The sequence below is a fragment of the Salvelinus alpinus genome, chromosome 32, assembly GCF_045679555.1.
Source record: "Salvelinus alpinus chromosome 32, SLU_Salpinus.1, whole genome shotgun sequence".
Lineage (NCBI taxonomy): Eukaryota > Metazoa > Chordata > Actinopteri > Salmoniformes > Salmonidae > Salvelinus > Salvelinus alpinus.
Genome location: NC_092117.1, coordinates 5,947,903 through 5,970,767, shown reverse-complemented (window position 1 = coordinate 5,970,767; position 22,865 = coordinate 5,947,903). Strand labels below are relative to the sequence as shown.

The 22,865-nt window shown below is 43.7% G+C and overlaps 3 protein-coding genes across 25 annotated transcripts in view; 2 read left to right on the top strand and 1 right to left on the bottom strand.

Moving 5' to 3' along the window:
• The window catches only part of LOC139562271 (IQ motif and ankyrin repeat domain-containing protein 1-like), an 11,678-nt gene extending 9,437 nt beyond the window's left edge, over nucleotides 1-2,241 (top strand). For all 3 annotated transcript variants that reach the window (XM_071379827.1, XM_071379829.1, XM_071379828.1), the window contains 3 exons: nucleotides 74-208; nucleotides 504-632; nucleotides 800-2,241. In XM_071379827.1, the coding sequence (XP_071235928.1) occupies nucleotides 74-208; nucleotides 504-632; nucleotides 800-974 (439 nt within the window). In that variant the 3' untranslated portion in view covers nucleotides 975-2,241. The remainder of the gene's footprint in view (nucleotides 1-73; nucleotides 209-503; nucleotides 633-799) is intronic.
• Nucleotides 1,861-22,070, top strand: mlh1 (mutL homolog 1, colon cancer, nonpolyposis type 2 (E. coli)). Its single transcript, XM_071379826.1, has 19 exons — nucleotides 1,861-1,999; nucleotides 11,944-12,034; nucleotides 12,156-12,254; nucleotides 12,458-12,531; nucleotides 12,644-12,716; nucleotides 12,811-12,902; nucleotides 13,023-13,065; nucleotides 13,190-13,278; nucleotides 13,653-13,765; nucleotides 13,864-13,957; nucleotides 14,037-14,190; nucleotides 14,433-14,749; nucleotides 14,973-15,103; nucleotides 15,460-15,568; nucleotides 16,881-16,944; nucleotides 19,460-19,624; nucleotides 19,773-19,865; nucleotides 19,947-20,060; nucleotides 20,364-22,070. Exons 1-19 carry the CDS (start codon nucleotides 1,893-1,895, stop codon nucleotides 20,517-20,519), a joined length of 2,178 nt encoding a protein of 725 aa, XP_071235927.1. The 5' UTR covers nucleotides 1,861-1,892; the 3' UTR covers nucleotides 20,520-22,070.
• Nucleotides 21,911-22,865, bottom strand: part of lrrfip2 (leucine rich repeat (in FLII) interacting protein 2) — a 64,045-nt gene continuing 63,090 nt past the window's right edge. For all 21 annotated transcript variants that reach the window (XM_071379820.1, XM_071379808.1, XM_071379813.1 and 18 more), the window contains one exon: nucleotides 21,911-22,865. In XM_071379820.1, the coding sequence (XP_071235921.1) occupies nucleotides 22,755-22,865 (111 nt within the window). In that variant the 3' untranslated portion in view covers nucleotides 21,911-22,754.

The following is a 22,865-nucleotide window of genomic DNA, read 5'->3' as shown; positions in this document are numbered from 1 at the left end:
TCGCTCTGTTTACACTTTAACATTAGATTCAGTTAATTACGTTTATCCACTCTGGCTGTGTATCTGATGTTAGGTGGCCCCTGCTTGTGGATACCTATGGTCAGGCTGCCACATTTCTACGCTACAGAGACACTAACTACCTGGACGCCTTGCACCCTGGAGACATGCAGCCTGACAAACTGAGGCTCGCTCTACTGGGGGCCATCAGGTGTGAGAGAGAGATATTACAGGGGTGCCCGGCAATGAGCAGCCTAATCCTAAATTTGAGTTATGCACATCAATGACAGTAGCAGGTGTAAGAAGTGTTTTTTAAGAGTTTGCTGTAAAACCTTAATGTATATCAAATTTAGGGTTGGGCTGCTCATTTGAATTGCCAACAGTAAATATGTCACAAAAAATATTGTTTTTGTATAAATAAAGGAGTGGATAGACAGAATAAGGACACAGATAAATGTATGTATGAATAGAAAGGCTGTTGTGATGTTGTGTGATCCTGTCTGCAGGTACGGAAAGCCCTTGGTTATTAACATGATGGAGGTGGACTTGTTTGAGAGTGTACAGAACCAGCTCGACCAGGTGAACCCAGGGCTGAGTGAGCAGCTGATGAACAAGGAGCTCCTGCAAGAAGAGAGGTACAGTACCAAGCGCTCACTGCCAACACATTGATCATCTCAATATGAACCTTTCTCAGTTGTAGTTAGATTTTTTTACATTTAAGTGGTGATGTAAGACATAAAGAAATGCAGGGCTGCGCCCTCTCATTGCGAGATTGGTATCAAGTTATGTCGTCTCCCGGTAGGTACCTAAGCCTGGTGCGCTCCACAGATGGTCCTCAGTATGCCAGAACTGAGTTCATGCTGGACCGCATTGAGAAGTTCAGCCTGGTCTTGGTGACCAAACAGCGCCACCCTCCTGATGCACTGCTCACAGCATTCTATCCCATCCATGTCATGCTGCCAGAAGCCAAAATATGACATGTTGCTGTTGCTCTAAAGTGTCAATACTGTTGTTGTTTTTTTACCACAAAACATGTTTTACTAATATAAAATATATGACACCAAAAAATAAGGATTTTATTTTTGGTATGATGGTTATTATGTAAGTGATTAGATGTTAATCTCCAGAAGACTGACAGCACTGTGGCAATTTTCATGGTAGCTAAATATAAAATACGTTTTTTTGATAATGCAGACTAGTAGTAATCTAAACCAAAACAAAAAGTAGCATTGTATCACAGGAAACACAGGCACTCGCGATATGTTATAGCAATCCCTATCCCTATTGGCTGCTACAGTTGACTTGTTTTTAGGAACAGCCAATCATGGGGTTGTAATAGAAGAGATTTGACACAGGGAGTTATTTTACACTGGCCCAGTTTGAACCGGGCAAAAACCGGTCACATCATCGGGCGAAAGCAGTAAATGACACCGCTCCGTTATTTTGTCAACACGGTAGTATTGGTGCATCGTCCAGAAACATACATCTCTTTTCCCAAAAAGAAAATGTGTGCTTTTCCAACTAGTTTTTATTGTGAAGGCAGATATCACTTTTGCATGGGAAAACAGATTCCTACTAATTACTACACGTAATTACTTCACTTTTGTTTTGAGGCGACTTCGCAGTCGGACAGAGCGGGGCCCTGGCTCACGTCCGGGAGGCAACCCGGTTCCAAATCGAATGCAATCAACTTTCAGCCGGTGCAAAACACGCCTACACGGGCGAGATTAATCGAACCCCTCACTCTCCCCCGCGCTTTTAACAACATGTTGTGATGGTAGTAGGATGTTAAGCTAGCTAATCTTATAGGAGGGTAAGGGTGTCCCATTTAAGCAGCTATTTGTGTTACTTCTGATAATATTCACAATCTGAATCAAAGCTAACAGTCTGGCAGTATGTCCGGGGTGATTCGGAGACTCGATGAGACCGTTGTTAATCGGATTGCTGCTGGAGAGGTTATCCAACGTCCTGCAAATGCTATCAAAGAATTGCTTGAAAACTGGTAAGTTAGTTAACTAGATAGCTAGGAAGAATGCGAATTGTTTGCCATATTGCTAACAAAAGTAGCTAGCTAGCTAGCGTTCAAGCTAAGAGTTTATAATTGTGTCTCTGATAGTACTAACGTTATTTAACGTGAGTTAGCTGGCTAGCTCTATGGAGATAGAGGTCTATTAATGTGTGTGTGTGTTTGTGTCAGTTGTACAACTACAGAATGCAACTTTAAAATAAAAATCCCTCAGTAAATATGTCTATAGTTTCACAAACATATGTCATGATCCAAAGTAAATGAGTCATTAACTAAAGCAAATTATGATCCTTTCCTCACTCTCTTTCCTCCTATCGTTCATAGTCCCTTTTCTGCATTTACAATCAATCAATAAAGTGTATTTATAAAGCCCCTTTTACATCAGCACATGTCACAAAGAGCTTATACAGAAAATCAGCCTAAAACCCCTGAGACCAAGCAAAGCAGATGTAGAACCACGATGGCTAGGAAAAACTCCCTAGAAAGGCAGGAACCTAGGAAGAAACCAGGCTCTGAGTGGTGGCCAGTCCTCTTCTGAGTGTGCCGGGTGGAGATTATAAGAGTACATGGCCATTTATTTTGGTGATCTTTATTTAACTAGGCAATAATAACAAATTCTTATTTACAATGACAGCCTAGGAACAGTGGGTTAACGGTTTAGGGGCAAAATAACAGATATTTGACCTTGTCAACTCAGGGATTCGATCCACCAACCTTTCAGTTACTGGCCCAACACTCTAACCACTAGGATACCTGCCACCCCATTAAGGGCAGATTGTTCTTCAAATATTCATAGATGACCAGCAGGGTCAAATAATATTCAGTGGTTGTAGAGCAGGGATCATGGACGAGATTCAGCCGCAGGCTATTTTTTTCTTTCGCGGGTGGTCATGTGTCCAGAACATAATTAGAAATCATTTGTAGACCGCAAAGTGACAGCAAAGAAGCCCAAACAGATATGTTTGACTCAAACATAATCATTTACATTTACATTTAAGTCATTTAGCAGACGCTCTTATCCAGAGCGAATTACAAATTGGAAAGTTCATACATATTCATCCTGGTCCCCCCGTGGGGAATGAACCCACAACCCTGGCGTTGCAAGCGCCATGCTCTACCAACTGAGCCACACGGGAATCATTTCAAACATTGCTAACATATGTGTACGATCACGTGTATCTCTATGTGTGGGAATAGTTGGGGAAAGATTTATTGAATTGAAATCGCTTGGAGTTGATTTCCTGGTGTTTTTACAGTCTTATGTCCAACAATTAAAATCCCCCCGCCCCCCGCCAGAAGACTTGGGGGTCCACATAAAACCACCCGCGAGCCGACAGTTGAGGAACCCTGTTGTAGAGGGTGCAACGGGTCAGCATCTCAGAAGTAAATGTCAGTTGCCTTTCCTCCTTTTTTTTGTTGCTCCCTTTCCTTCCTTAGCTTTCTTTCCTCTCCTCCTTTTCTATATCCCTTTCCTCATTTCCTAGCTTTCTTTCCTAATTTCCTTGTTCACTTTCCCCAACTTCCTTTTCTAGTTTCCTTTCCTCTTTTCCATTTGTTAAACTCTCGCCTTCCTTTCCTCCTTTGCTTTCCAAGCTCCTTTTCTTCCTATTCTTTCTTAGCTACCTTTCCTATCTTCCTTTCTTTGGTCATTCCCTTTTCCATTCCTCCTTTCATCTCCTTTTTTTCTAGATCACTTTCCTCATGTCCTAGCTTACTTTCCTAATTTCCTTGTTCCCTTTCTTTCCCTGACATTCTAGTTTCCTTTCCTAGCCTCCTTCTTAGCTCTCTTTTTAATTTCATTTTGTGACCCCTTTTTCTCCGCAATTTTCGTGATATCCAATTTGTAGTTAGTCTTGTCCCATCGCTTCAACTCCCGTATGGACCCGGGAGAGGTGAAAGTCGAGAGCCGTGTGTCCTCCAAAACGCGATCCCGCCAAGCCACACTGATTCTTGACACACTGCTCGCATAACCCGGAAACCAGCCGCAACAATGTGTTGGAGGAAAGGACAGGGAGCTAGGAAAACAAAGGATGAAGGAAAGAGAAAGTAAAGGAAGCTAGGATAGGAGAAGAGGGAAGGAAGTTACAGAAAGAAAGAGAATGAGGAAAGAAGTCTAGAAAAGGAGGAGAGGGAAGGAAGCTAGTGGGGGAAAGGGAGCAAGAAAAGGAGGAAAAGAAGCTAGGATATGAAAGTAAAGAAAGTTAGTTAAGGATTGGAGGAAAGAGTGCTAGGAAAGCAAAGGAGGAAAGAAAAGGATAGAGGAACAGAAGCAAGGAAGCTAGGATAACAAACAAAGATGCATTTCCAAAAGTAATTGTGATATATTTAAGGCCCGATGGGGTGTGGGCCAATATTCCACGGCTAAGGGCGGTTCTTAAGCACGACGGAATGCGGAGTGCCTGGATACAGCCCGTTGCTGTTGTATATTGGCCATTTACCACAATCCCCAGAGGTGCAGTATTGCTATTATAAACAGGTTACCAATGTAATTAGAACAGTAAACAAGTGTTTTGCATCATACCCGTGGTATATTTAAGCGATAAGGCCCGAGTGGGTGTCGTATATGGCCAATATACCACAGCTAACAACTGTTCTTAAGCACAACGCAACGTGGAGTGCCTGGATACAGCCCTTAGCTGTGGTATATTGGCCATATACCACAAACCCCAGAGGTGCCTTATTGCTATTATAAACTGGTTACCAATGTAATTAGAGCAGTAAAAATGTATGTTTTGTCATACCCGTGATATACGGTCTGATATACTACGGCTGTCAGCCAATCAGCATTCAGGGCTCGAACCACCCAGTTTATAATGTCTGTTTTGCAATGGCATTGTTGAATACTTGTTTCGGATTGGTTTGAAGGGCATTTTAGAGCGTGCATTAGTTCCCTACAATGCACTGTAGAATTCCTTTTCTATATTTAATTCTTACATTGTGTGTTTGAACTGCTTTCGACAGTAAAAGTCGAATTGAAAACATTATTGCCATTGTTGAATTAGATTTTCATAATAGCAAGCTAGGACTGATGGTTTGTTTAGATAAACTAGCAAGTCTGTTTGTTTGGTAACCAAGGCAACTACTGTTGCTATCTAGTAAACTTGCTAGCTACTTCAGTGGACGTTGAGAAAATGTTTAGCGGCAAATGTATTAAATTCTAGCCATGGTATAAATGGGATAATCAACTCGTGGCTCTATGCTATAGCTGTGGTTGATTATCCCTTACATATACGAGGGGCTATGCGTTCTCTGGAAAATAATGCAAGTCCGTGGAAGGTTAGTTAAACTCCGCTAGCGCATTGTGGAACACACCTTCCATGGCATTCCTTATTTTCCATAGAACGCATAGGCTCTTGTTGATTATCCCTTACATACAGTGCATTCAATCTACACACAGTAGCCCATAACAACAAATTGTATATATTTTTTTAACTAGGCAAGTCAGTTAAGAAAAAAATCTTATTTACAATGTAGGCCGTCATGGGACTCCCAATTACGGCCGGCTGTGATACAGCCTGGATTCGAACCAGGGTGTCTGTAGTGATGCCTCCAGCACCGAGATGCAATGCCTTAGACCGCTGCCTTAGACATTGATCATTCTTGATGTTTCTACATCTTGATTGGAGTCCACCTGTAGTAAATTCAATTGATTGGACATGATTTGAAAAATCACACACCTGTCTATATAAAAACCAAGCCATGAGGTCAAAGGAATTGTCTGTAGAGCTCCAAGACAGGATTGTGTCGAGGCAGAGATCTGAGGAAGGGTACCAAAACATTTCTGCAGCATTGAAGGTCCCCAAGAACAGTGGCCTCCATCATTCTTAAATGGAAGGAGTTTGGAACCACCAAGACTCTTCCTAGAGCTGGTTGCCTGACCAAACTGAGCAATCAGGGGAGAAGGGCTTTGGTCAGGGAGGTGACCAAGATCCCGATGGTCACTCTGACAGAGCTCCAGAGTTCCTTTCAGAAGGACAACCATCTTTGCAGCACCACCAATCAGGCATGTTTGGTAGAGTGGCCAGACGGAAGCCACTCCCCATCTAACCTGACAGAGCTTCAGAGGATCTGCAGAGAAGAATGAGAGAAACTCCCCAAATCCACATGTGCCAAGCTTGTAGCATCATACCCAAGAAGACTTGAGGCTGTAATTGCTACCAAAGGTGCTTCAACAAAGTACTGAGTAAAGGGTCTGAATACCTATATCTTTCAACAGACCACCATAGTCCCTGTGCCCAAGAAAGCGAAGGTAACCTGCCGAAATGACTACCGCCCCGTACAACTCATGACTCATACCAACACCATCATCTCGGAAACCCTAGGCCCACTCCAATTCCCATATTGCCGCAACAGATCCACAGATGACGCAAGGGGCCCCTCAGGGGTGTGCGCTTAGTCCTCTCCTGTATTCCCTGTTCAAGCACGACTCCAACACCAACATTGAGTTTGCTGAAGACACAACAATGGTAGGCCTGATCCCAGACAACAATGAGACAGCCTATAGGGAGGAGGTCGGAGACCTGGCAGTGTGGTGCCAGGACAACAACCTCTCCCTCAACATGAGCAAGACAAAGGAGATGATCGTGGACTACAGGAAAAGGAGGGCCCGAACACGCCACAATTCACATCGACGGGGCTGTAGTGGAGCGGGTTGAGTAGCAAATTCCTTGGTGTCCACATCACCAACAAACTATCATGGTCCAAACACACCAAGAAAGTGGGGAAGAGGGCACGACAATGCCTTTTCCCCCTCAGGAGACAGAAAAGATACTCAAAGTTCTACAGCAGCACCATTGAGAGCATCCTGACCGGTTGCATCACCGCCTGGTATGGAAACTGCTCGGCATCGGGACTGTAAGGCGCTACAGAGGGTAGTGTGTACAGCCCAGTACATCACTGGGGCCAAGCTTCCTGCCATCCAGGACTTATATACTAGGCGGTGCCAGATGGCCCAAAAAATGGTTTGACTCCAGCCACCCATGTTATAGACTGTTCTCTCTGCTACCACACAGCAAGCGGTACCGGAGCGCCAAGTCTAGGTCCAAAAGGCTCCTTAACAGCTTCTAACCCCTAGCTATAAAGACTGCTGAACAATTAATCGAATGGCCACCCAGACTATTTACATTGACCCCCCCCCCCTTTGTTTTTATACTGCTGCTACTCTCTGTTTATCTATGCATAATCACTTTACCCCTACCTACATGTACAAATTACCTCTACTAACCTGTACCCCCGCACATTGACTCGGTACCGGTACCCCCTGTATAAATAAGAATTTGTTCTTAACTGACTTGTCTAGTTAAATAAAGGTTAAATAAAAAAATTAAATCATTGATCCCTTACCTCCCATCCTTTTCTATGCTAGCTGTCTTTTCTCTTATCTGTCTTTTCTCTTATTATTCCTAACACTACACATTTTGCCATGAGTCTGAGAGAAACATTTGAAAGGTTTCAAGCTAATTTCCATCAATTCTACACATTATCTGGGGGGGGGGGAATAAGTTAAGAGAGCAAAGAAAAGGGCTTCCTGAGTGGCGCAGCAGTCAAAGGCACTGCATATCAGTGCTAGAGGCATCACTACAGACCCTGGTTCGATCCCGGCTGTATCACAATCGGCCGTGATCGGGAGTCACATAGGACAGCGCACAATTGGCCCAGCATCGTCCGGGTTAGGGGAGGGTTTGGCCGGGGTAGGCCGTCATTGTAAAATTAGAATTTGTTCTTAGCTGACTTGCCTAGTTAAATTAAACATATATATATATATATATATATAACTCAGCAAAAAAAAGAAACCAGTCTCTCAAAGATAATTTGTAAAAATCCAAATAACTTCACAGATCTTCATTGTAAAGGGTTTAAACACTGTTTCCCATGCTTGTTCAATGAACCATAAACAATGAATGCACCTGTGGAACGGTCGTTAAGACACTAACAGCTTACAGACGGTAGGCAATTAAGGTCACAGTTATGAAAACTTAGGACACTAAAGAAGCCTTTCTACTGACTGAAAAACACCAAAAGAAAGATGCCCAGGGTCCCTGCTCATCTGCGTGAACATGCCTTAGGCATGCTGCAAGGAGGCATGAGGACTGCAGATGTTGCCAGGGCAATAAATTGCAATGTCAATAAATTGCAATGTCGGTACTGTGAGACGCCTAAGACAGTGCTACAGGGAGACAGGACGGACAGCTGATCGCCCTCGCAGTGGCAGACCACGTGTAACAACACCAGCACAGGATTGGTACATCTGAACATCACAGATGCGGAACAGGTACAGGATGGCAACAACAACTGCCCGAGTTACACCAGGAACGCACAATCCCTCCATCAGTGCTCAGACTGTCCGCAATAGGCTGAGAGGCTGGACTGAGGGCTTGTAGGCCTGTTGTAAAGCAGGTCCTCACCAGACCTCACCGGAAACAACGTCGCCTATGGGCACAAACCCACCGTCGCTGGACCAGAAAGGACTGGCAAAAAGTGCTCTTCACTGAAGAGTCGCGGTTTTGTCTCACCAGGGGTGATGGTCGGATTAATGTTTGTCGTCAAAGGAATGAGCATTACACCGAGGCCTGTACTCTGGAGCGGGATCGAGGTGGAGGGTCCGTCATGGTCTGGGGCGGTGTGTAACATCATCATTGGACTGAGCTTGTCATTGCAGGCAATCTCAACGCTGTGTGTTACAACAATGGCACCAGCCATACTGCTAGTGCTGTGCGTGATTTCCTGCAGGAATGTCAGTGTTCTGCCATGGCCAGTGAAGAGCCCGGATCTCAATCCCATTGAGCACGTCTGGGACCTGTTGGATCGGAGGGTGAGGGCTAGGGCCATTCCCCAAAGAAATGTCAGGAACTTGCAGATTCCTTGGTGGAAGAGTGGGGTAACATCTCACAGCAAGAACTGGCAAATCTGGTGCAGTCCATGAGGAGGAGATAAACTGCAGTACTTAATGCAGCTGGTGGCCACACCAGATACTGTTACTTTTGATTTTGACCCCCCCCCCCCTTTGTTCAGGGACACATTATTCAATTTCTGTTAGTCACATGTCTGTGGAACTTGTTCAGTTTGTCTGTTGAATCTTATGTTCATACAAATATTTACACATGTTAAGTTTGCTGAAAATAAACGTGGTTGACAGTGAGATTAGATTATATATATATATATATATATCTCCGTATAGCTAACTCTTATAGAATTCCACAGTGGAAATGTCATAATTCCAATAAAACCTAGCGGTCGAGCAGGGAAATGATGCCAATAGTTTTTCCACCATTCAATTTTAGAAACACTTAAGTTAAGGGCTGTGTTTAGTGTAGGCTTACAGTGGCGCGACGTTTTGATAACCGTGTAAATCTCTCTCGGGCAAGGTGACTTTTATCAATATAATTCGGCTCAATTTACTCTCAGATTTGAAAATGTTAATTCGCATCAAATAGTAGACATCATGCAAGACTACAAATCCCTGCAAGCTCCTGCAAGTCATCTCCAGCTAACACCTTTGCTAACAGGTATTGTTTAAAACTTGCACAAGATGGTTCACAGAATTGTCAATTTAAAGACATTTTGACTTTATTCATTACAAAATGTAGCTGACATTACATAGTTAATCCAGAGATTCTTACTGTTGCCTAGATTCAGCAGTCTCGTCCAGATCATCATGGCATTTGCTGTTCTTTATGATTGCCACATTAGCAGGTAATTAGCGTTTAATTTTTGGGGGGTAAATACAGGTGAATACATTGATAAGTCACCTTGTCCTAGAGAGAGTTACACAGTTATCAAAACGTCACCCCAGGGTAAGCCTACACGAAACACAGCCCTTATTTTAAGTGTTTCTAAAATCACCTATGAGAAAAATGAATGTTGGGAAAATGATTAGAACCATTTCCTTGTTTGACCGCTATGTTTTTTTGGGTGTTATGACACATACTGTGGTACTTTACATGGGCAACCCTAGCTAGTTTCAAGGTGTGTTAGTCGTATGTACGGGATACGCATTGTATACATCATCCAACGAAATGCTTACTTGCCGGTTCCTTCTTGACAATGCAACAATAATAAATAGCACAAGTATAATACAGGAAGGCACAATTTATAGTCCAATATTTACATGGGGATGGGGGGCAAGTGTATGAATTTGAGCAGTATAATAATAGTCTGGTAGCAGCAGTTGTGATGTGTGCCAGTCAAGGTGTGGAGAATCAGAGCAGGTGTTCAGTTCAAGTGTTCAGCAGTCTGATGCCTTTTAAATAGAAAGAAACTGTCTCTGAGCCTGTTGTTATCAGACCTCGTGCTCCGATACCGTCTGTCCGACGGTAAGGTAGAGAACAGCTCGTGGCTTGGGTGTGTGGGTTCCTTGATGGTGCTGCGTGCCTTCCTCAGGCACCGTTTCGAGTGATGTCCTGGAATAGGGGGGGGAGCACGGTCCCAGTGACGTACTGGGCTGTCTACACCACCTGCTGGAGGGCCTTGCGGTTGCAGACGGAGCAATTTCCGTACCAGGCCATGATGCAACCGGGTCAGGACGCTCTGATTTCTTCAGCCACCTTAGGAAGTAGACGCTGTCGAGTCCTCTTGACAGGAGTGGTGGTGTTGGTCCATAAAAAGTCATCACCGAGGAACTTAAAAATTGTGATTCTACTGCAGTCCCGTTGATGTGGATCGAGGCATGTTCCCTCCCCTGCTTCCTGAAGTCAACAATCAGCTCCTTTGTTTTGCTGACGTTGAGGGAGAGGTTGTTGTCATGACACCACAATGCCAGTTCACTTACCTCCTTTCTTCCTTTGTTGGTTATCAGGCCTACATCTGTAGCGTCGTCAGCAAACTTGATGATTTGAGTTGGTGTCTCGCAAAGCCACACAGTCGTAGATGAACAGGGAGTAGAGCAGAAGACTGAGGACACACCCCTGAGGGGGCCCTGTTTTAAGAGTCAGTGAGGACGAGGTGTTGTTGACAATCCTCACAGCCTGTGGTCTGCTAGCCATCAGATTCCGACCATATTGTTACGCTTGTTTACACTGAGCTGCACTGGGGTCGGAACGCAATCATGGATTCGATTAAGACCAAGGTGGGAAATTAGCAGTGGCTGGTGGATGCCCAAATTTGACCAGCCACCCTCATTTTTTACCAGCCACATATTTTCTCCCAAAAATAAATAACGGAGATAAATCACAGAAAATGCATGGATGTGTTTTGTATTGAAATTGATTTAAAAGAACAGAACATGGCACACACCAGTTGAAACAGATGTACATTTACAGTAAGATCCGGAGTGTTATTGTAAGATGCTAAACTTCAGAGTTTTCTGCATCAGGCCAAGTTTGCAGATCTACCAGTTTTGTGGATCCCAGAGCTAAAATCCCCAAATATCTCACCCATGCTTTGGCACAGCCGGTCAATGAATTTGGACATGGATGATGTCACACGAGCCAGGGTGCTGTCATATCTGGGTGTCAGACTGACACCCTCATAGGTCTTCAGTTTGGGTCCAAGTCTGTATGTCAGAGAATACAACAGTGTAACAACGTTTTAGAAGTGCATGTATGAGTAACAACATTTTGTATGAATTATTAATAAATACAAAAATATTCGTACCACCCACCCACACACACACCTGCTCGTGTGTTTGTTCAACACTGCCTGGGTGGTGGTCAGGCAGCTGTGGACCTCAGCCACTGTCACGGAGTTTCTCTACAGTGTCAAATACAGGCTGCTGAGGAGCGTGAGGTAGTAACTCCAATGTGATTTAATACTTGTCACACTGGAGTTATATCCATAGCGAACTGTAGCTGTGCAGCAGTTGCTATTCGCATGACAGCTGCTTGTTTTTACGTAGTTACTGTACCAGGTCTTTGCAACTTGGTTTGTGAGAAGATATCAGTTTGGAGCACCATATGACATCTGCATTCCCTGTAATGTTACAGTTTAGACGCCAAGTCCACCAACATACAAGTGACTGTGAAGGAGGGCGGTCTGAAACTTATCCAGATACAGGACAATGGCACTGGCATCAGGGTAAGACGAGTGTGTGTGTGTGAGTCTGTGAGTCATGTAAGCAAAATGAACAACTTCCACTAAGTCCATATTTTGGTTCACTTCTCAATTTCCTTTCGCCTGTTTTACTTTCTCGTTGAAGAAAGAAGATATGGAAATAGTATGTGAACGGTTTACAACAAGCAAGCTCCAGACTTTTGAGGACCTCAACACCATCTCAACCTATGGGTTCAGAGGAGAGGTGAAGTATCTCTGATTGTTTGATCATTTGAGTAATTCGATCATCCGCATCTGTCAAGGTTACGTTGTAATGGGGATGTATTTGGTGTAGGTTATTCCTACGTGGGCAAAGCTAGATTTTCAATTCTAGTATTTCTGTACTATCCATGTGACGTGTGTGTGTGTGTGTGTGTGTGTGTGTGTGTGTGTGTGTGTGTGTTTCAGGCACTTGCCAGTATAAGCCATGTTGCCCATGTGACCATAACAACCAAAACGGCTGACGCCAAGTGTGCTTACAGGTAGCCGATTATCCGATTACGCTTTGATTGACGAGGCCATCAGTCCTTTGTCGAAATGCCCAGTAACATGTTTGAATCCTCAGTCTGTAAGTACTGCCCTCACCCTCCCCAGAGCCACCTACTGTGATGGGAAACTCAAGACCCAACCCAAACCCTGCGCTGGAAACCAGGGGACACAGATCACCGTGAGTTCATTAAATGGCCACTGACAACTGCAAGTTAAATCGACTGTAATGTTCAAAAGAGACGACGACTTCAAGTGTCTCTGAACATCCACAGGCGGAGGATCTGTTCTACAACGTGTCCACCAGGAGGAAAGCCCTAAAGAGCCCCAGTGAGGAGTACTCCAGGATTGTGGAGGTGGTGAGCAGGTGTGTGGCCTCAGACGTCACTACCAGTGCACATCTCCTGGGTCGAGCGTCACAAGTTTTATTTTATTTTGTGTGCTGCCGATGTTGTGAATCAAGCAAACATGATCTTTTGTTTTACAGGTATGCTATACACAACTCTGGGAAAAGCTTTGCTGTCAAAAAGGTGCGATTTGTTTGTTTTCGTTCACATTTCCTACCCTTGATGTTTTCACCTGAGGTCATTGTCCCTTGAAGGGAGGAGACTTCGGTTGTATGTCACAAATATTCTGTCTTTTTTCCATCCCCAGCAAGGCGAGACCATGGCGGACGTCAGGACCCTACCCAACGCCTCCATACTGGATAATATCCGTGTGGTGTTCGGCAATACAGTCAGCAGGTACGGGGAAAAAATACCCCTCTAAGATTACTCTCTCATGTTGGGATGTCAGTTCCTCGTTGAGTGAATAGAGGTTATGCCATCCATTTTGAATTGTATATGCAGCCAGACAAGAGTTTTATCTTGATCTGTTAATGAGTGCTTTGAGCTATAATCTGATGTGTTCTGCATAGTTAATAAGTTAATTGGACTTCTGCTGGTTTTTCTTGTGCCCAGTGATCTTGACCTTCCCCAGCGGGCGAAGCTGGTTGAAATAACTTAATTACAACCAGAACGGGTTGAAATCTGGCTATAATGATGTCATCGATACCAGTTTTGCCGTTGAGTCTGCAGTGTGAAGAGTGAGCGGTGTGTTGCATGTTTTTTTTCCACAGGGAGCTGATTGAAGTGGGCTGTGAGGATCAGAAGCTCGCCTATAAACTGAAGGGCCACATCTCCAACGCCAACTACTCAGTGAAGAAGTGCATTCTCATCCTCTTCATCAATCGTATGTGCCACAGGAGCGCTACGTTAAATGAACTAGTTATATGATTTTGAATACGATATTCCTGTGAGCTTTTACTAATGGTCTCGTTTTCTCCTCAGATCGTCTGGTTGAATCGAGTGCCTTAAAAAAAGCCATTGAGACCGTTTATGCTGCATACCTTCCCAAGAACTCTCACCCATTTCTATATCTCAGGTAACTCCGGTTACTGTCACTTAACTGGAAAGCAAACGATTTCCGGTTGTATTTACGGTTCTTTGTTCTATTGCTTAAGCCTGGAGATTGCCCCTCATAACATCGACGTGAATGTCCACCCTACCAAACACGAGGTGCACTTCCTCCACGAAGACTGTATCATCGAGAGCGTTCAAAAACACATAGAGAGCAAACTCCTGGGCTCCAACTCCTCGCGCACGTACTTCACACAGGTGCCGTTAGCTCTTGTAATGTTTTTAACAGGATATTATACTACTAGGTATTTAACACTATATTTGGCTATGAAACATACAGTATGTGCCAATAAGCTAAACTGGGTGTATGCAATTCTCTTTCCCTTTCTTTAGTGGATTAGTTGGTGTGTAGAATCAGTAGTAGTAGAAAAAAGAGAAGCTGCTTTCTTGGAATTGAGGTGAAAAATAAAAGGTTATCCATTTGACCTGTTTCTTTGTAGACATTGCTACCTGGGCTGTCTGTCTCCACCAGCGAGGGGAAGTCTTCCTCCAACTCCACAGGGGACAGTGAGCGGGTCTACGCCCATCAGATGGTCAGGACCGACAGTAGAGCCCAAAAGCTGGACGCCTTTCTCCAGCCGGCATCCAAGCTGGCCCTTCCTCCCACCGCCAACCCTAATGGGCAGAGCAGGGGGGAACCTGTGACCACCAATGACATGGAAGAGATGGACAATGAAGAGATCCTGGAGGAACAGGCGCCAGGTGCCACAGAGGATGGGGAGGGAACCAGCCTAAATACTCCAGCTGATCTCCCCAGGTGATGATGCCTCCTTAGTGGGCTTTAGGGATACATTCACAGAGTGCCTATTTGAATAGTCTGTGTGTGGTGTATTAAGTGTGTCTGTTTATTTACTGGTGCTTAGAATGTCTGTATATTTGGTGGTGCACGGAGATGTGTTGGCGCGCACGTATGGGGTGTGTTTACTTGTTTAGTAAAAGCAGTGTAATAGCAGTGTGTGGGTGTTGTTGGGTCGGCCCAGGAAGCGTCCGCGTGCCGGTCAGGATGAGGAGCAGGAGGACCGGACTGCTGCAGCCGCAACCAGGAGACGAGCCATCAAGCTGAGCAGTGTGAAGGAGCTGAGAGATGACATCGCTGAGCACGCACACAAAGGTATACCCAACTCCATCCGTCATCAAATACTAAACACGTACAGGAAGGAGTGTGCGGTGGTCTCAATTCTAACTACCATGGGTTAGAAGTAGTGTGTGTGAAAGGGGGAGAACTGAGGAAGGGGACATGCGATTTGAAAGAGCTAGTCCACTATATACTGTAGATATTCCACTCTCCTCGTGATTGTGTCTTTGCTGACACCATCAGGTGAGGAAAGTTACTTCGCACATAGCTGTTGCAATACTGTACGTACTTCATTACAGAAAAGGGAGATTGTAGTAAACTAAGGATGGCAAAAACCCTTAGCAGAAGATTTGGTTTGAGAGCCTGTCAAATGTACGTTTGGTCTTCCTCAGGTCTTCAAGAGATGCTTCAGAATCACTCGTTTGTGGGCTGTGTCAACCCCCAGTGGACTCTGATCCAGCACCATACCAAACTGTACCTTCTCAACACCACTAAACTCAGGTCAGAACCACATGCACTCCCCTACGTATTTATTTGGACAGTTAAGCTGAAACTTATAATTTGGCTTGAAACGGCAGCATTTAATGTATCTTGTCCCCTCATTTGAAGGTGTCATAAGTATTTGGAAGAATTCACGTATACAGTGCGCTTCAGAAAGTATTCACACCCTTTGACTTTCCACATTTTTGTTGTTACAGCCTGCATTTGAAATGTATTAAATATAGATTTTGTGTCAGTGGCATACACACAATACCTCATAATGTCAAAGTGGAATAATGTTTAAAGATGAAATAAACTATTTAAGCTGAAATATCTTGAGTCAATAAGTATTCAACCCCTTTGTTATGGTAAGGATAAAGAAAGAAACGGAATGGAGCTAAGCACAGGCAAACTCCTAGAGGAAAACCTAGTTCAGTCTGCTTTCACCAGACACCGGGAGATTAATTCACCTTTAAGCAGGACAATAACCTTAAACACAAGGCCAAATATACACTGGAGTTGTTTACCAAGAAGACAGTGAATGTTGCCAAGTTAGTTTTTGACTTAAATCTGCTTGAAAACCTATGGCAAGACTTGAAAATGGTTGTCTAACAATGATCAACAACCAAATTGACAGAGCTTGAAGAATTTTGAAAATAATAACGGGCAAATATTGTACAAAGCTCTCTAACCAGAAAACTTACCCAGAAACTTACCCAGAAAAACTCACAGCTATAATCACTACCAAAGGCGATTTCTAAAAAGTCAGTTAAATATTTGTGTATTTCATTTTCAATAAATGTGTAAATATTTCAAAAAAACATGTTTTCACTTTGTCATTATGGGGTATTGTGTCTCGATGGGTGAGTTAAAAAAAACTCCCATTCATTTTGAATTCAGGCTGTAACAACACAATGTGGAATAAGTCAAGGGGTATGAATACTTTCTGAAGGCCTGTATTAAAGTAGTCAAAAGTATTCGGTCCCATATTCCTAGCACGCAATGACTACATCAAGCTTGTGTGACAAAGAGGAACAAATGTCATACCCCCAAGACATGCTAACCTCTCACCATTACCAATAACGGGGGAGATTCACATTTTTTGGGGGGTATGATATTTATGCCTCTAACTTTCTTACTCATCCATTATACTGCATCTGTAATCATAGTAGCATCTACATTAATGTAGAAGTGTTCAGAAACATTTGTTGTGCAGAGTTGCATGTAGAAGCTTTAAAAATATACTTCACTGCTATAGAAATATATCAATTGGAAGTATTCCTGTGCAGTTGCTCAAGGTGCTGAATATATTTGGCTTTTTCTCTTTTTTTAGCCAGGAGCTATTCTACCAAATTTTGATCTACGACTTCGGTAACTTTGGCATCTTGAGGTTATCTGTAAGTATGACACACATCACGGTAATATCATGGTACCAAAACATCATGATACCAACATTTTAGAATGCCGTAGTACCGTCTCATATGATACTACCAACATTTTTGGCCATACCCATCTAAAGAACTAACTGGCACCTGTTTAAAAAATTTCACTGAATTTATAAACAAAACTGACTGAACATTTTATAAACAACAGTTACTCTATTGTATGTGCCAGTCTATACCAGGCGGTGTCAGAGGAAGGCTCTAAAAATTGTCAAAGACTCCAGACACCCTAGTCATAGACTGTTCTCCCTGCTACCACACGGCACCAGAGCGCCAAGTCTAGGTCCAAGAGTCTTCGAAACAGCTTCTACCCCCAAGCCATAAGACTCCTGAACATCTAGTCAAATGGCTACCCAGACTATTCGCATTGCACCCCCCCCACTGCCACTCTCTGTTGTCATCTATGCATAGTCACTTTAATTAACTCTGCCTACATGTACATACTACATCAACTAACCGGTGCCCCCGCACATTGACTCTGTACCGGCACCCCCCTGCATATATTGTTCTTTTTTTACTGCTGCTCTTTAATTACTTGTTACTTTTATCCTTATCCACATTTTTTGAAACTGCATTGTCGGTTAGGGGTTCGTAAGTAAGCATTTTACTGTAAGGTAAAATGCGCCGAATCCTGTTGTATTCGGCGCATGTGACTAATAAAATTAGATTTGATCTCGCCAGCTTGTAGTCCTAAAAACCGGAAATGTTTTTTACATTTTTTTAATAACAAACAACGTGTTGCAGTCATGTTACCTAGCTAGCTAACAACCTGGTAACTTGACAGTAGGTCTAGGCCAATTTGATTGGCCCAGGAAGAAAGGAAAAGGGTCTGCTTCTCATAAGATGTGCTTCAAAGGTAGGATTCATATAGGCCTAATGTAAGCCTTCTGGTGCTCCTTAAATTCTATTTGGTGCCTAAAGTTTTTAAAGTTGGGAGCAGTTTGTACAATGCATTCGGAAAGTATTCAGACCCCTTGACTTTTTCCACATTTTGTTACGTCAGTCTTATTCTAAAATTGATTAAATTGTTTTTTACCCTAATCAATCGACACACAATACCCTATAATGACAAAGCAAAAACAGGTTTTAAGAACATTTTGCCAAAAAAAAGAACTGAAATATCACATTTACTCAGTACTTTGTTGAAGCACCTTTGGTAGTGATTACAGCCTCGAGTCTTCTTGGGTATGACTCTACAAGCTTGGTACACCTGTATTTGGGGAGTTTATCCCATTTTTCTCTGCAGATCCTCTCAAGCTCAGTCAGGTTGGATGGGGAGCATCGCTGCCAAGCTATTTTCAGGTTTCTCCAGAGATGTTAGTCCAGGCTCTGGCTGGGCCACTCAAGGACATTGAGACTTGTCCCAAAGCCATTCCTGTGTTGTCCTGGTAGACTGGGGCGAAGGTTCACCTTCCGAGGTCCTGAGTGCTCTGGAGCAGGTTATCAAGGATCTCTTTGTACTTTGCTCCGTTCATCTTTCCGTTGATCCTGACTAGTCTCCTGTTCCCTGCCACTAAAAAACATCCCCACAGCATAATGCTGCCACCACCATGCTTCACTGTAGGGATGGTGCCAGGTTTCCTCCAAAAGTGATGCTTGGTATTCAGGCCAAAGAGTTCATCAGACCAGAGAATCTTGTTTCTCATGGTCTGAGAGTCCTTTAGGCACCTTTTGGAAAACTCCAAGCGGGCTGTCGTGCCTTTTCCTGAGGAGTGGTTTCCTTCTGGACTCTACCATAAAGGCCTGATTGGTGGAGTGCTGCAGAGATGGTTGTCCTTCTGGAAGGTTCTCCCATCGCCACAGAGGAACTCTGGAGCTCTGTCAGTGATCAACGGGTTCTTGGTCACCTCCCTGACCAAGGCTCTTTTCCCCCGATTGCTCAGTTTGGCTGGGCGGCGAACTCTAAGAAGAGTCTTGGTGGTTCCAAATTTCTTCCATTTAAGAATGATGGAGGCCACTGTGTTCTTGGGGACCTTCAATGCTGCATACATTTTTGGGTACCCTTCCCCAGATCTGTGCCTTGACATAATCCTGTCTCTGAGCTCTACGGACAATTGCTTCGACCTGATGGCTTGGTTTTTGCTCTGACATGCACTGTCAACTGTGGGATCTTATAGACAGATGTTGCCTTTTTCAAATCATCTCCAATCAATTGAATTTACCACAGGTGGCCTCCAAGTTTTAGAAACATCTCAAGAATGATCAATGGAAACAGGATGCACCTGAGCTCAATTTTGAGTATCATAGCATAGGAGCAGAATACTTATGTAAATAAGTAATTTGTTTCTAAAATCCTGTTTTCGCATTACCAGAGGCTGTGATTCTGGGCCTGTTTTCACTAATGGTCTCAGAACAATTTAGCCTTTCAGATCAGATGGACAGGGAGGACCTAAACCTAGATTAGACGCTTTGTGAGTACGGGCCCAGATATTTGGCTCCGAGTTGGTTTGTTGATGTTGTGTTGTTCCAGGAGCCTGCACCGCTCTATGACCTGGCCATGCTGGCTCTGGACTCCGAGGAGAGCGGCTGGTCGGAGGAGGACGGGCCCAAGGAGGGTCTGGCCCAATACATAGTTGACTTCTTGAAGAAGAAATCTGAGATGCTGGAGGACTACTTCTCCATGGAGATAGACCAGGTCTGTCTGCTGACCCTCTGTATCCTGTCTGTGCTGACAAAAACATTGAAATCATACCTGGTTGTAACATTAGCGTTTACCCCCTAAATGTAATTGTCATGCATGACATCAGGGCAAAAATTAAGATCCGAATGTGTCTTGTTTGCAGGAAGGAAATCTCACCGGTTTGCCATTGCTGCTTGACAAGTACACCCCTCCTATGGAGGGTCTGCCCATGTTCATCCTACGTTTGGCTACCGAGGTGTGAGCTATTCTTATCCATGACCATGTCTTATCAATAAGTTCTTATAGACTAAAGTGACTAATCGGAGGGATTGTGTAGGTGAACTGGGACAATGAGAAGGACTGCTTCAGAGACTTCAGCAAGGAGTGCTGCCAGTTCTACTCTATCAGGAAACAGTATGTCCTGGAGCTGGAGCCGGGAGAGGAGGAGCAGGTATGTCACTCAGATGCGGCATCCCGGGTCGTTTTCATTAGGCACCAAACAGAAGGAAATGGACTGACAGGGAAGGACTACATGGAGTTGGCCAATTTTCGTTTTCAGTTGCATGCCTAATGAACACAGCCCTGTTATTTTATTTGTATGTGTCTCGCACTTGTCAATCTGATATAAGCGGGTAGTGAAAATAATTTTGAAATGGAAGAAATACTGCCATGTCGTAGGAACACGCTCTTATATTTTCAGTTTTGGTCCCATTTAGCACTTACTGAACAGACTATGGTTGTGAATGCGTTGCAGGATGCAGAGCTGAACTCGTGGCGTTGGAAGGTGGAGCATCTCCTGTTTAAAGCCTTCCGGAGCCTCTTCAGTCCCCCTAAACACTTCAGTGAGGATGGCAGCGTACTCCAAATTGCTAACCTACCAGACCTCTACAAAGTATTTGAGCGATGCTAAGACATGAGAAACACCGACCATGGGCTGCATGTCTGTTTCGGGAAACCATTTGATATACATTTCAACTCAGTTTTTCACGTTTAATCCGAGTAAAAATCCCTGTTTTAGGTCAGTTAGGATCACCACTTTATTTTAAGAATGTTAAATGTCAGAGATTTATTTCAGCATCACATTCCCAGTGGGTCAGAAGTTTACATAGGCAATGCTAATTGAGTGTAACGTTTCAGGTAGCCTTCCACAAGCTTCCTACAATCATTTGGGTTATTCCTCCTGACAGAGCTGGTGTAACTGAGTCAGGTTTGTAGGCCTCCTTGCTCGCACACCCTTTTTCAGTTCTGCCCACAAATTTCTATGGGATTGAGGTCAGGGCTTTGTGATGGCCACTCCAATACCTTGACTTTGTTGTCCTTAAGCCATTTTGCCACAACTTTGGAAGTATGCTTGGGGTTATTGTCCATTTGGTAGACCCATTTGCGACTAAGCTTTAACTTCCTGACTGATGTCTTGATGTTGCTTCAACATATCCACACAATTTTCTCTCATGATGCAATCTATTTTGTGAAGTGCACCAGTCCCTCCTGCTGCAACCCCCGTGCTTCACGGTTGGGATGGTGTTGTTCGGCTTGCAAGCCTCCCCCTTTTTCCTCCAAACATAACGATGGTCAAACAGTTCCATCTTTGTCCTCATGTGCAGTTGCAAACTGAATTCAATCTTTTTTTATGGCGGTTTTGGAGCAGTGGTTTCTTCCTTGCTGAGCAGCCTTTCAGTTTGTGGATATAGATACTTTTGTACCCGTTTCCTCCAGCATCTTCACAAGGTCCTTTGCACTTTTCATCTCTAAGAGACCGAACGAGTCTCCTTCCTGGGTGGTATGACGGCTGCGTGGTCCCATGGTGTTAATACAGATGGAATTGCTCTCAAGGATGAACCAGACATGTGGAGGTCTTGGCTTATTTCTTTTGATTTTCCCATGAGGTCAAGCAAAGAGGCACTGAGTTTGAAGGTAGGCCTTGAAATGCATCCACAGGTACACCTCCAATTGACGTCAATTAGCCTATCTGAAGCCATGACCACATTTTCTGGAATTTTCCAAGCTGTTCAAAGGCACCGTAAACTTCTGACCCAGTGAAAAATGACTTGTCATGCACAAAGTAGATGTCCTAACCGACTTGCCAAGACATTTGTGGAGTGGTTGAAAAACGAGTTAATGACTCTAACCTAAGTATGTAAACTTCTGACTTCAACTGTATGTACTGTACAAACCCTCATCTTCCAAATTGTTTAGGCGGTGGGAGCTCTAACCATAAGGGATTGAGGTGCTTGGGTATAATTCAAGCATTAACAACTTGTTCATGATTACTGCTAACACAAAATGAAACAAAGGGCAGTGTAAATCTGTTAAGAGTTTATTCAATGCGATAGCTGCCCCAGACACAATCACTGTGTGGTCCTGAGACTTGAAACTGCTTGGCTTTCAAAGCAGCGAACACTGTTTGAGAAGTATGTAGTGCCGTCTTCTGATGTACCCCAAATAAAGAACCTCAAACCACTCTTACAAATGGAATTCAATGTGCCATAACCCATGCAAAAAAAAAAAAAAATCTACCTTGTATTTACAATTCTGATATTTTACACTTATTGCCAAAAAATCTTTAAATATTTGAGAAATCAATGAAACCTCTGCAGACAATTAGTTCTATATATTTCATTAAATCATGTCTGTACCAGTTATTGTTTGGTTAATGCAAAACCCTCAGTCTCCAGGTGTGAGAAGGCACTTCACTGTGTGAGGGATTATGGATAGGTGCAGGGCCAGAGAGCAGCCGTAAGGATTTAACAGTTAAAAAGCGCCATTATACTCATTCATGCAACTTATTAAAAAAACTTATAATAGCCAAGCACCCAGCAGTAAAACCTTGTGAATAACATGTAGTACAAAGCTTTGAAAAATAAAGTAATGAGTCAAATTTTCCTTAGATTCATCCTCTCCCCCTAGTAACTATGGTTTAATAGGTTGAGTCTCCCTTCCGAAGACACTGGTGCACAAACCAATGCTAATCCTTTATTTCTTTTAAACACCAACTCTTGCCTCGGTGCTACCAGTGTTGCTTTTTTTCTGTAAGTGTTTTTGGTTTTGCTACACAACTTTAAGTGTTACTGAGGAAGAATGGAAATGTGCTCCAGACACTATCTGCGGTGTGAGTTTAAGGGCTTCTGTGGCAATCCAGCAGACCTCACTGCTGAGACAGAAGGGCGTTCCGATTGGCCTTCATCTTCTCAAGGCGCTTTACTAGGTGGTTGTTGGTCATCTCCATCTCCTCAGTCTTATCCAGAGCCGTACGCAG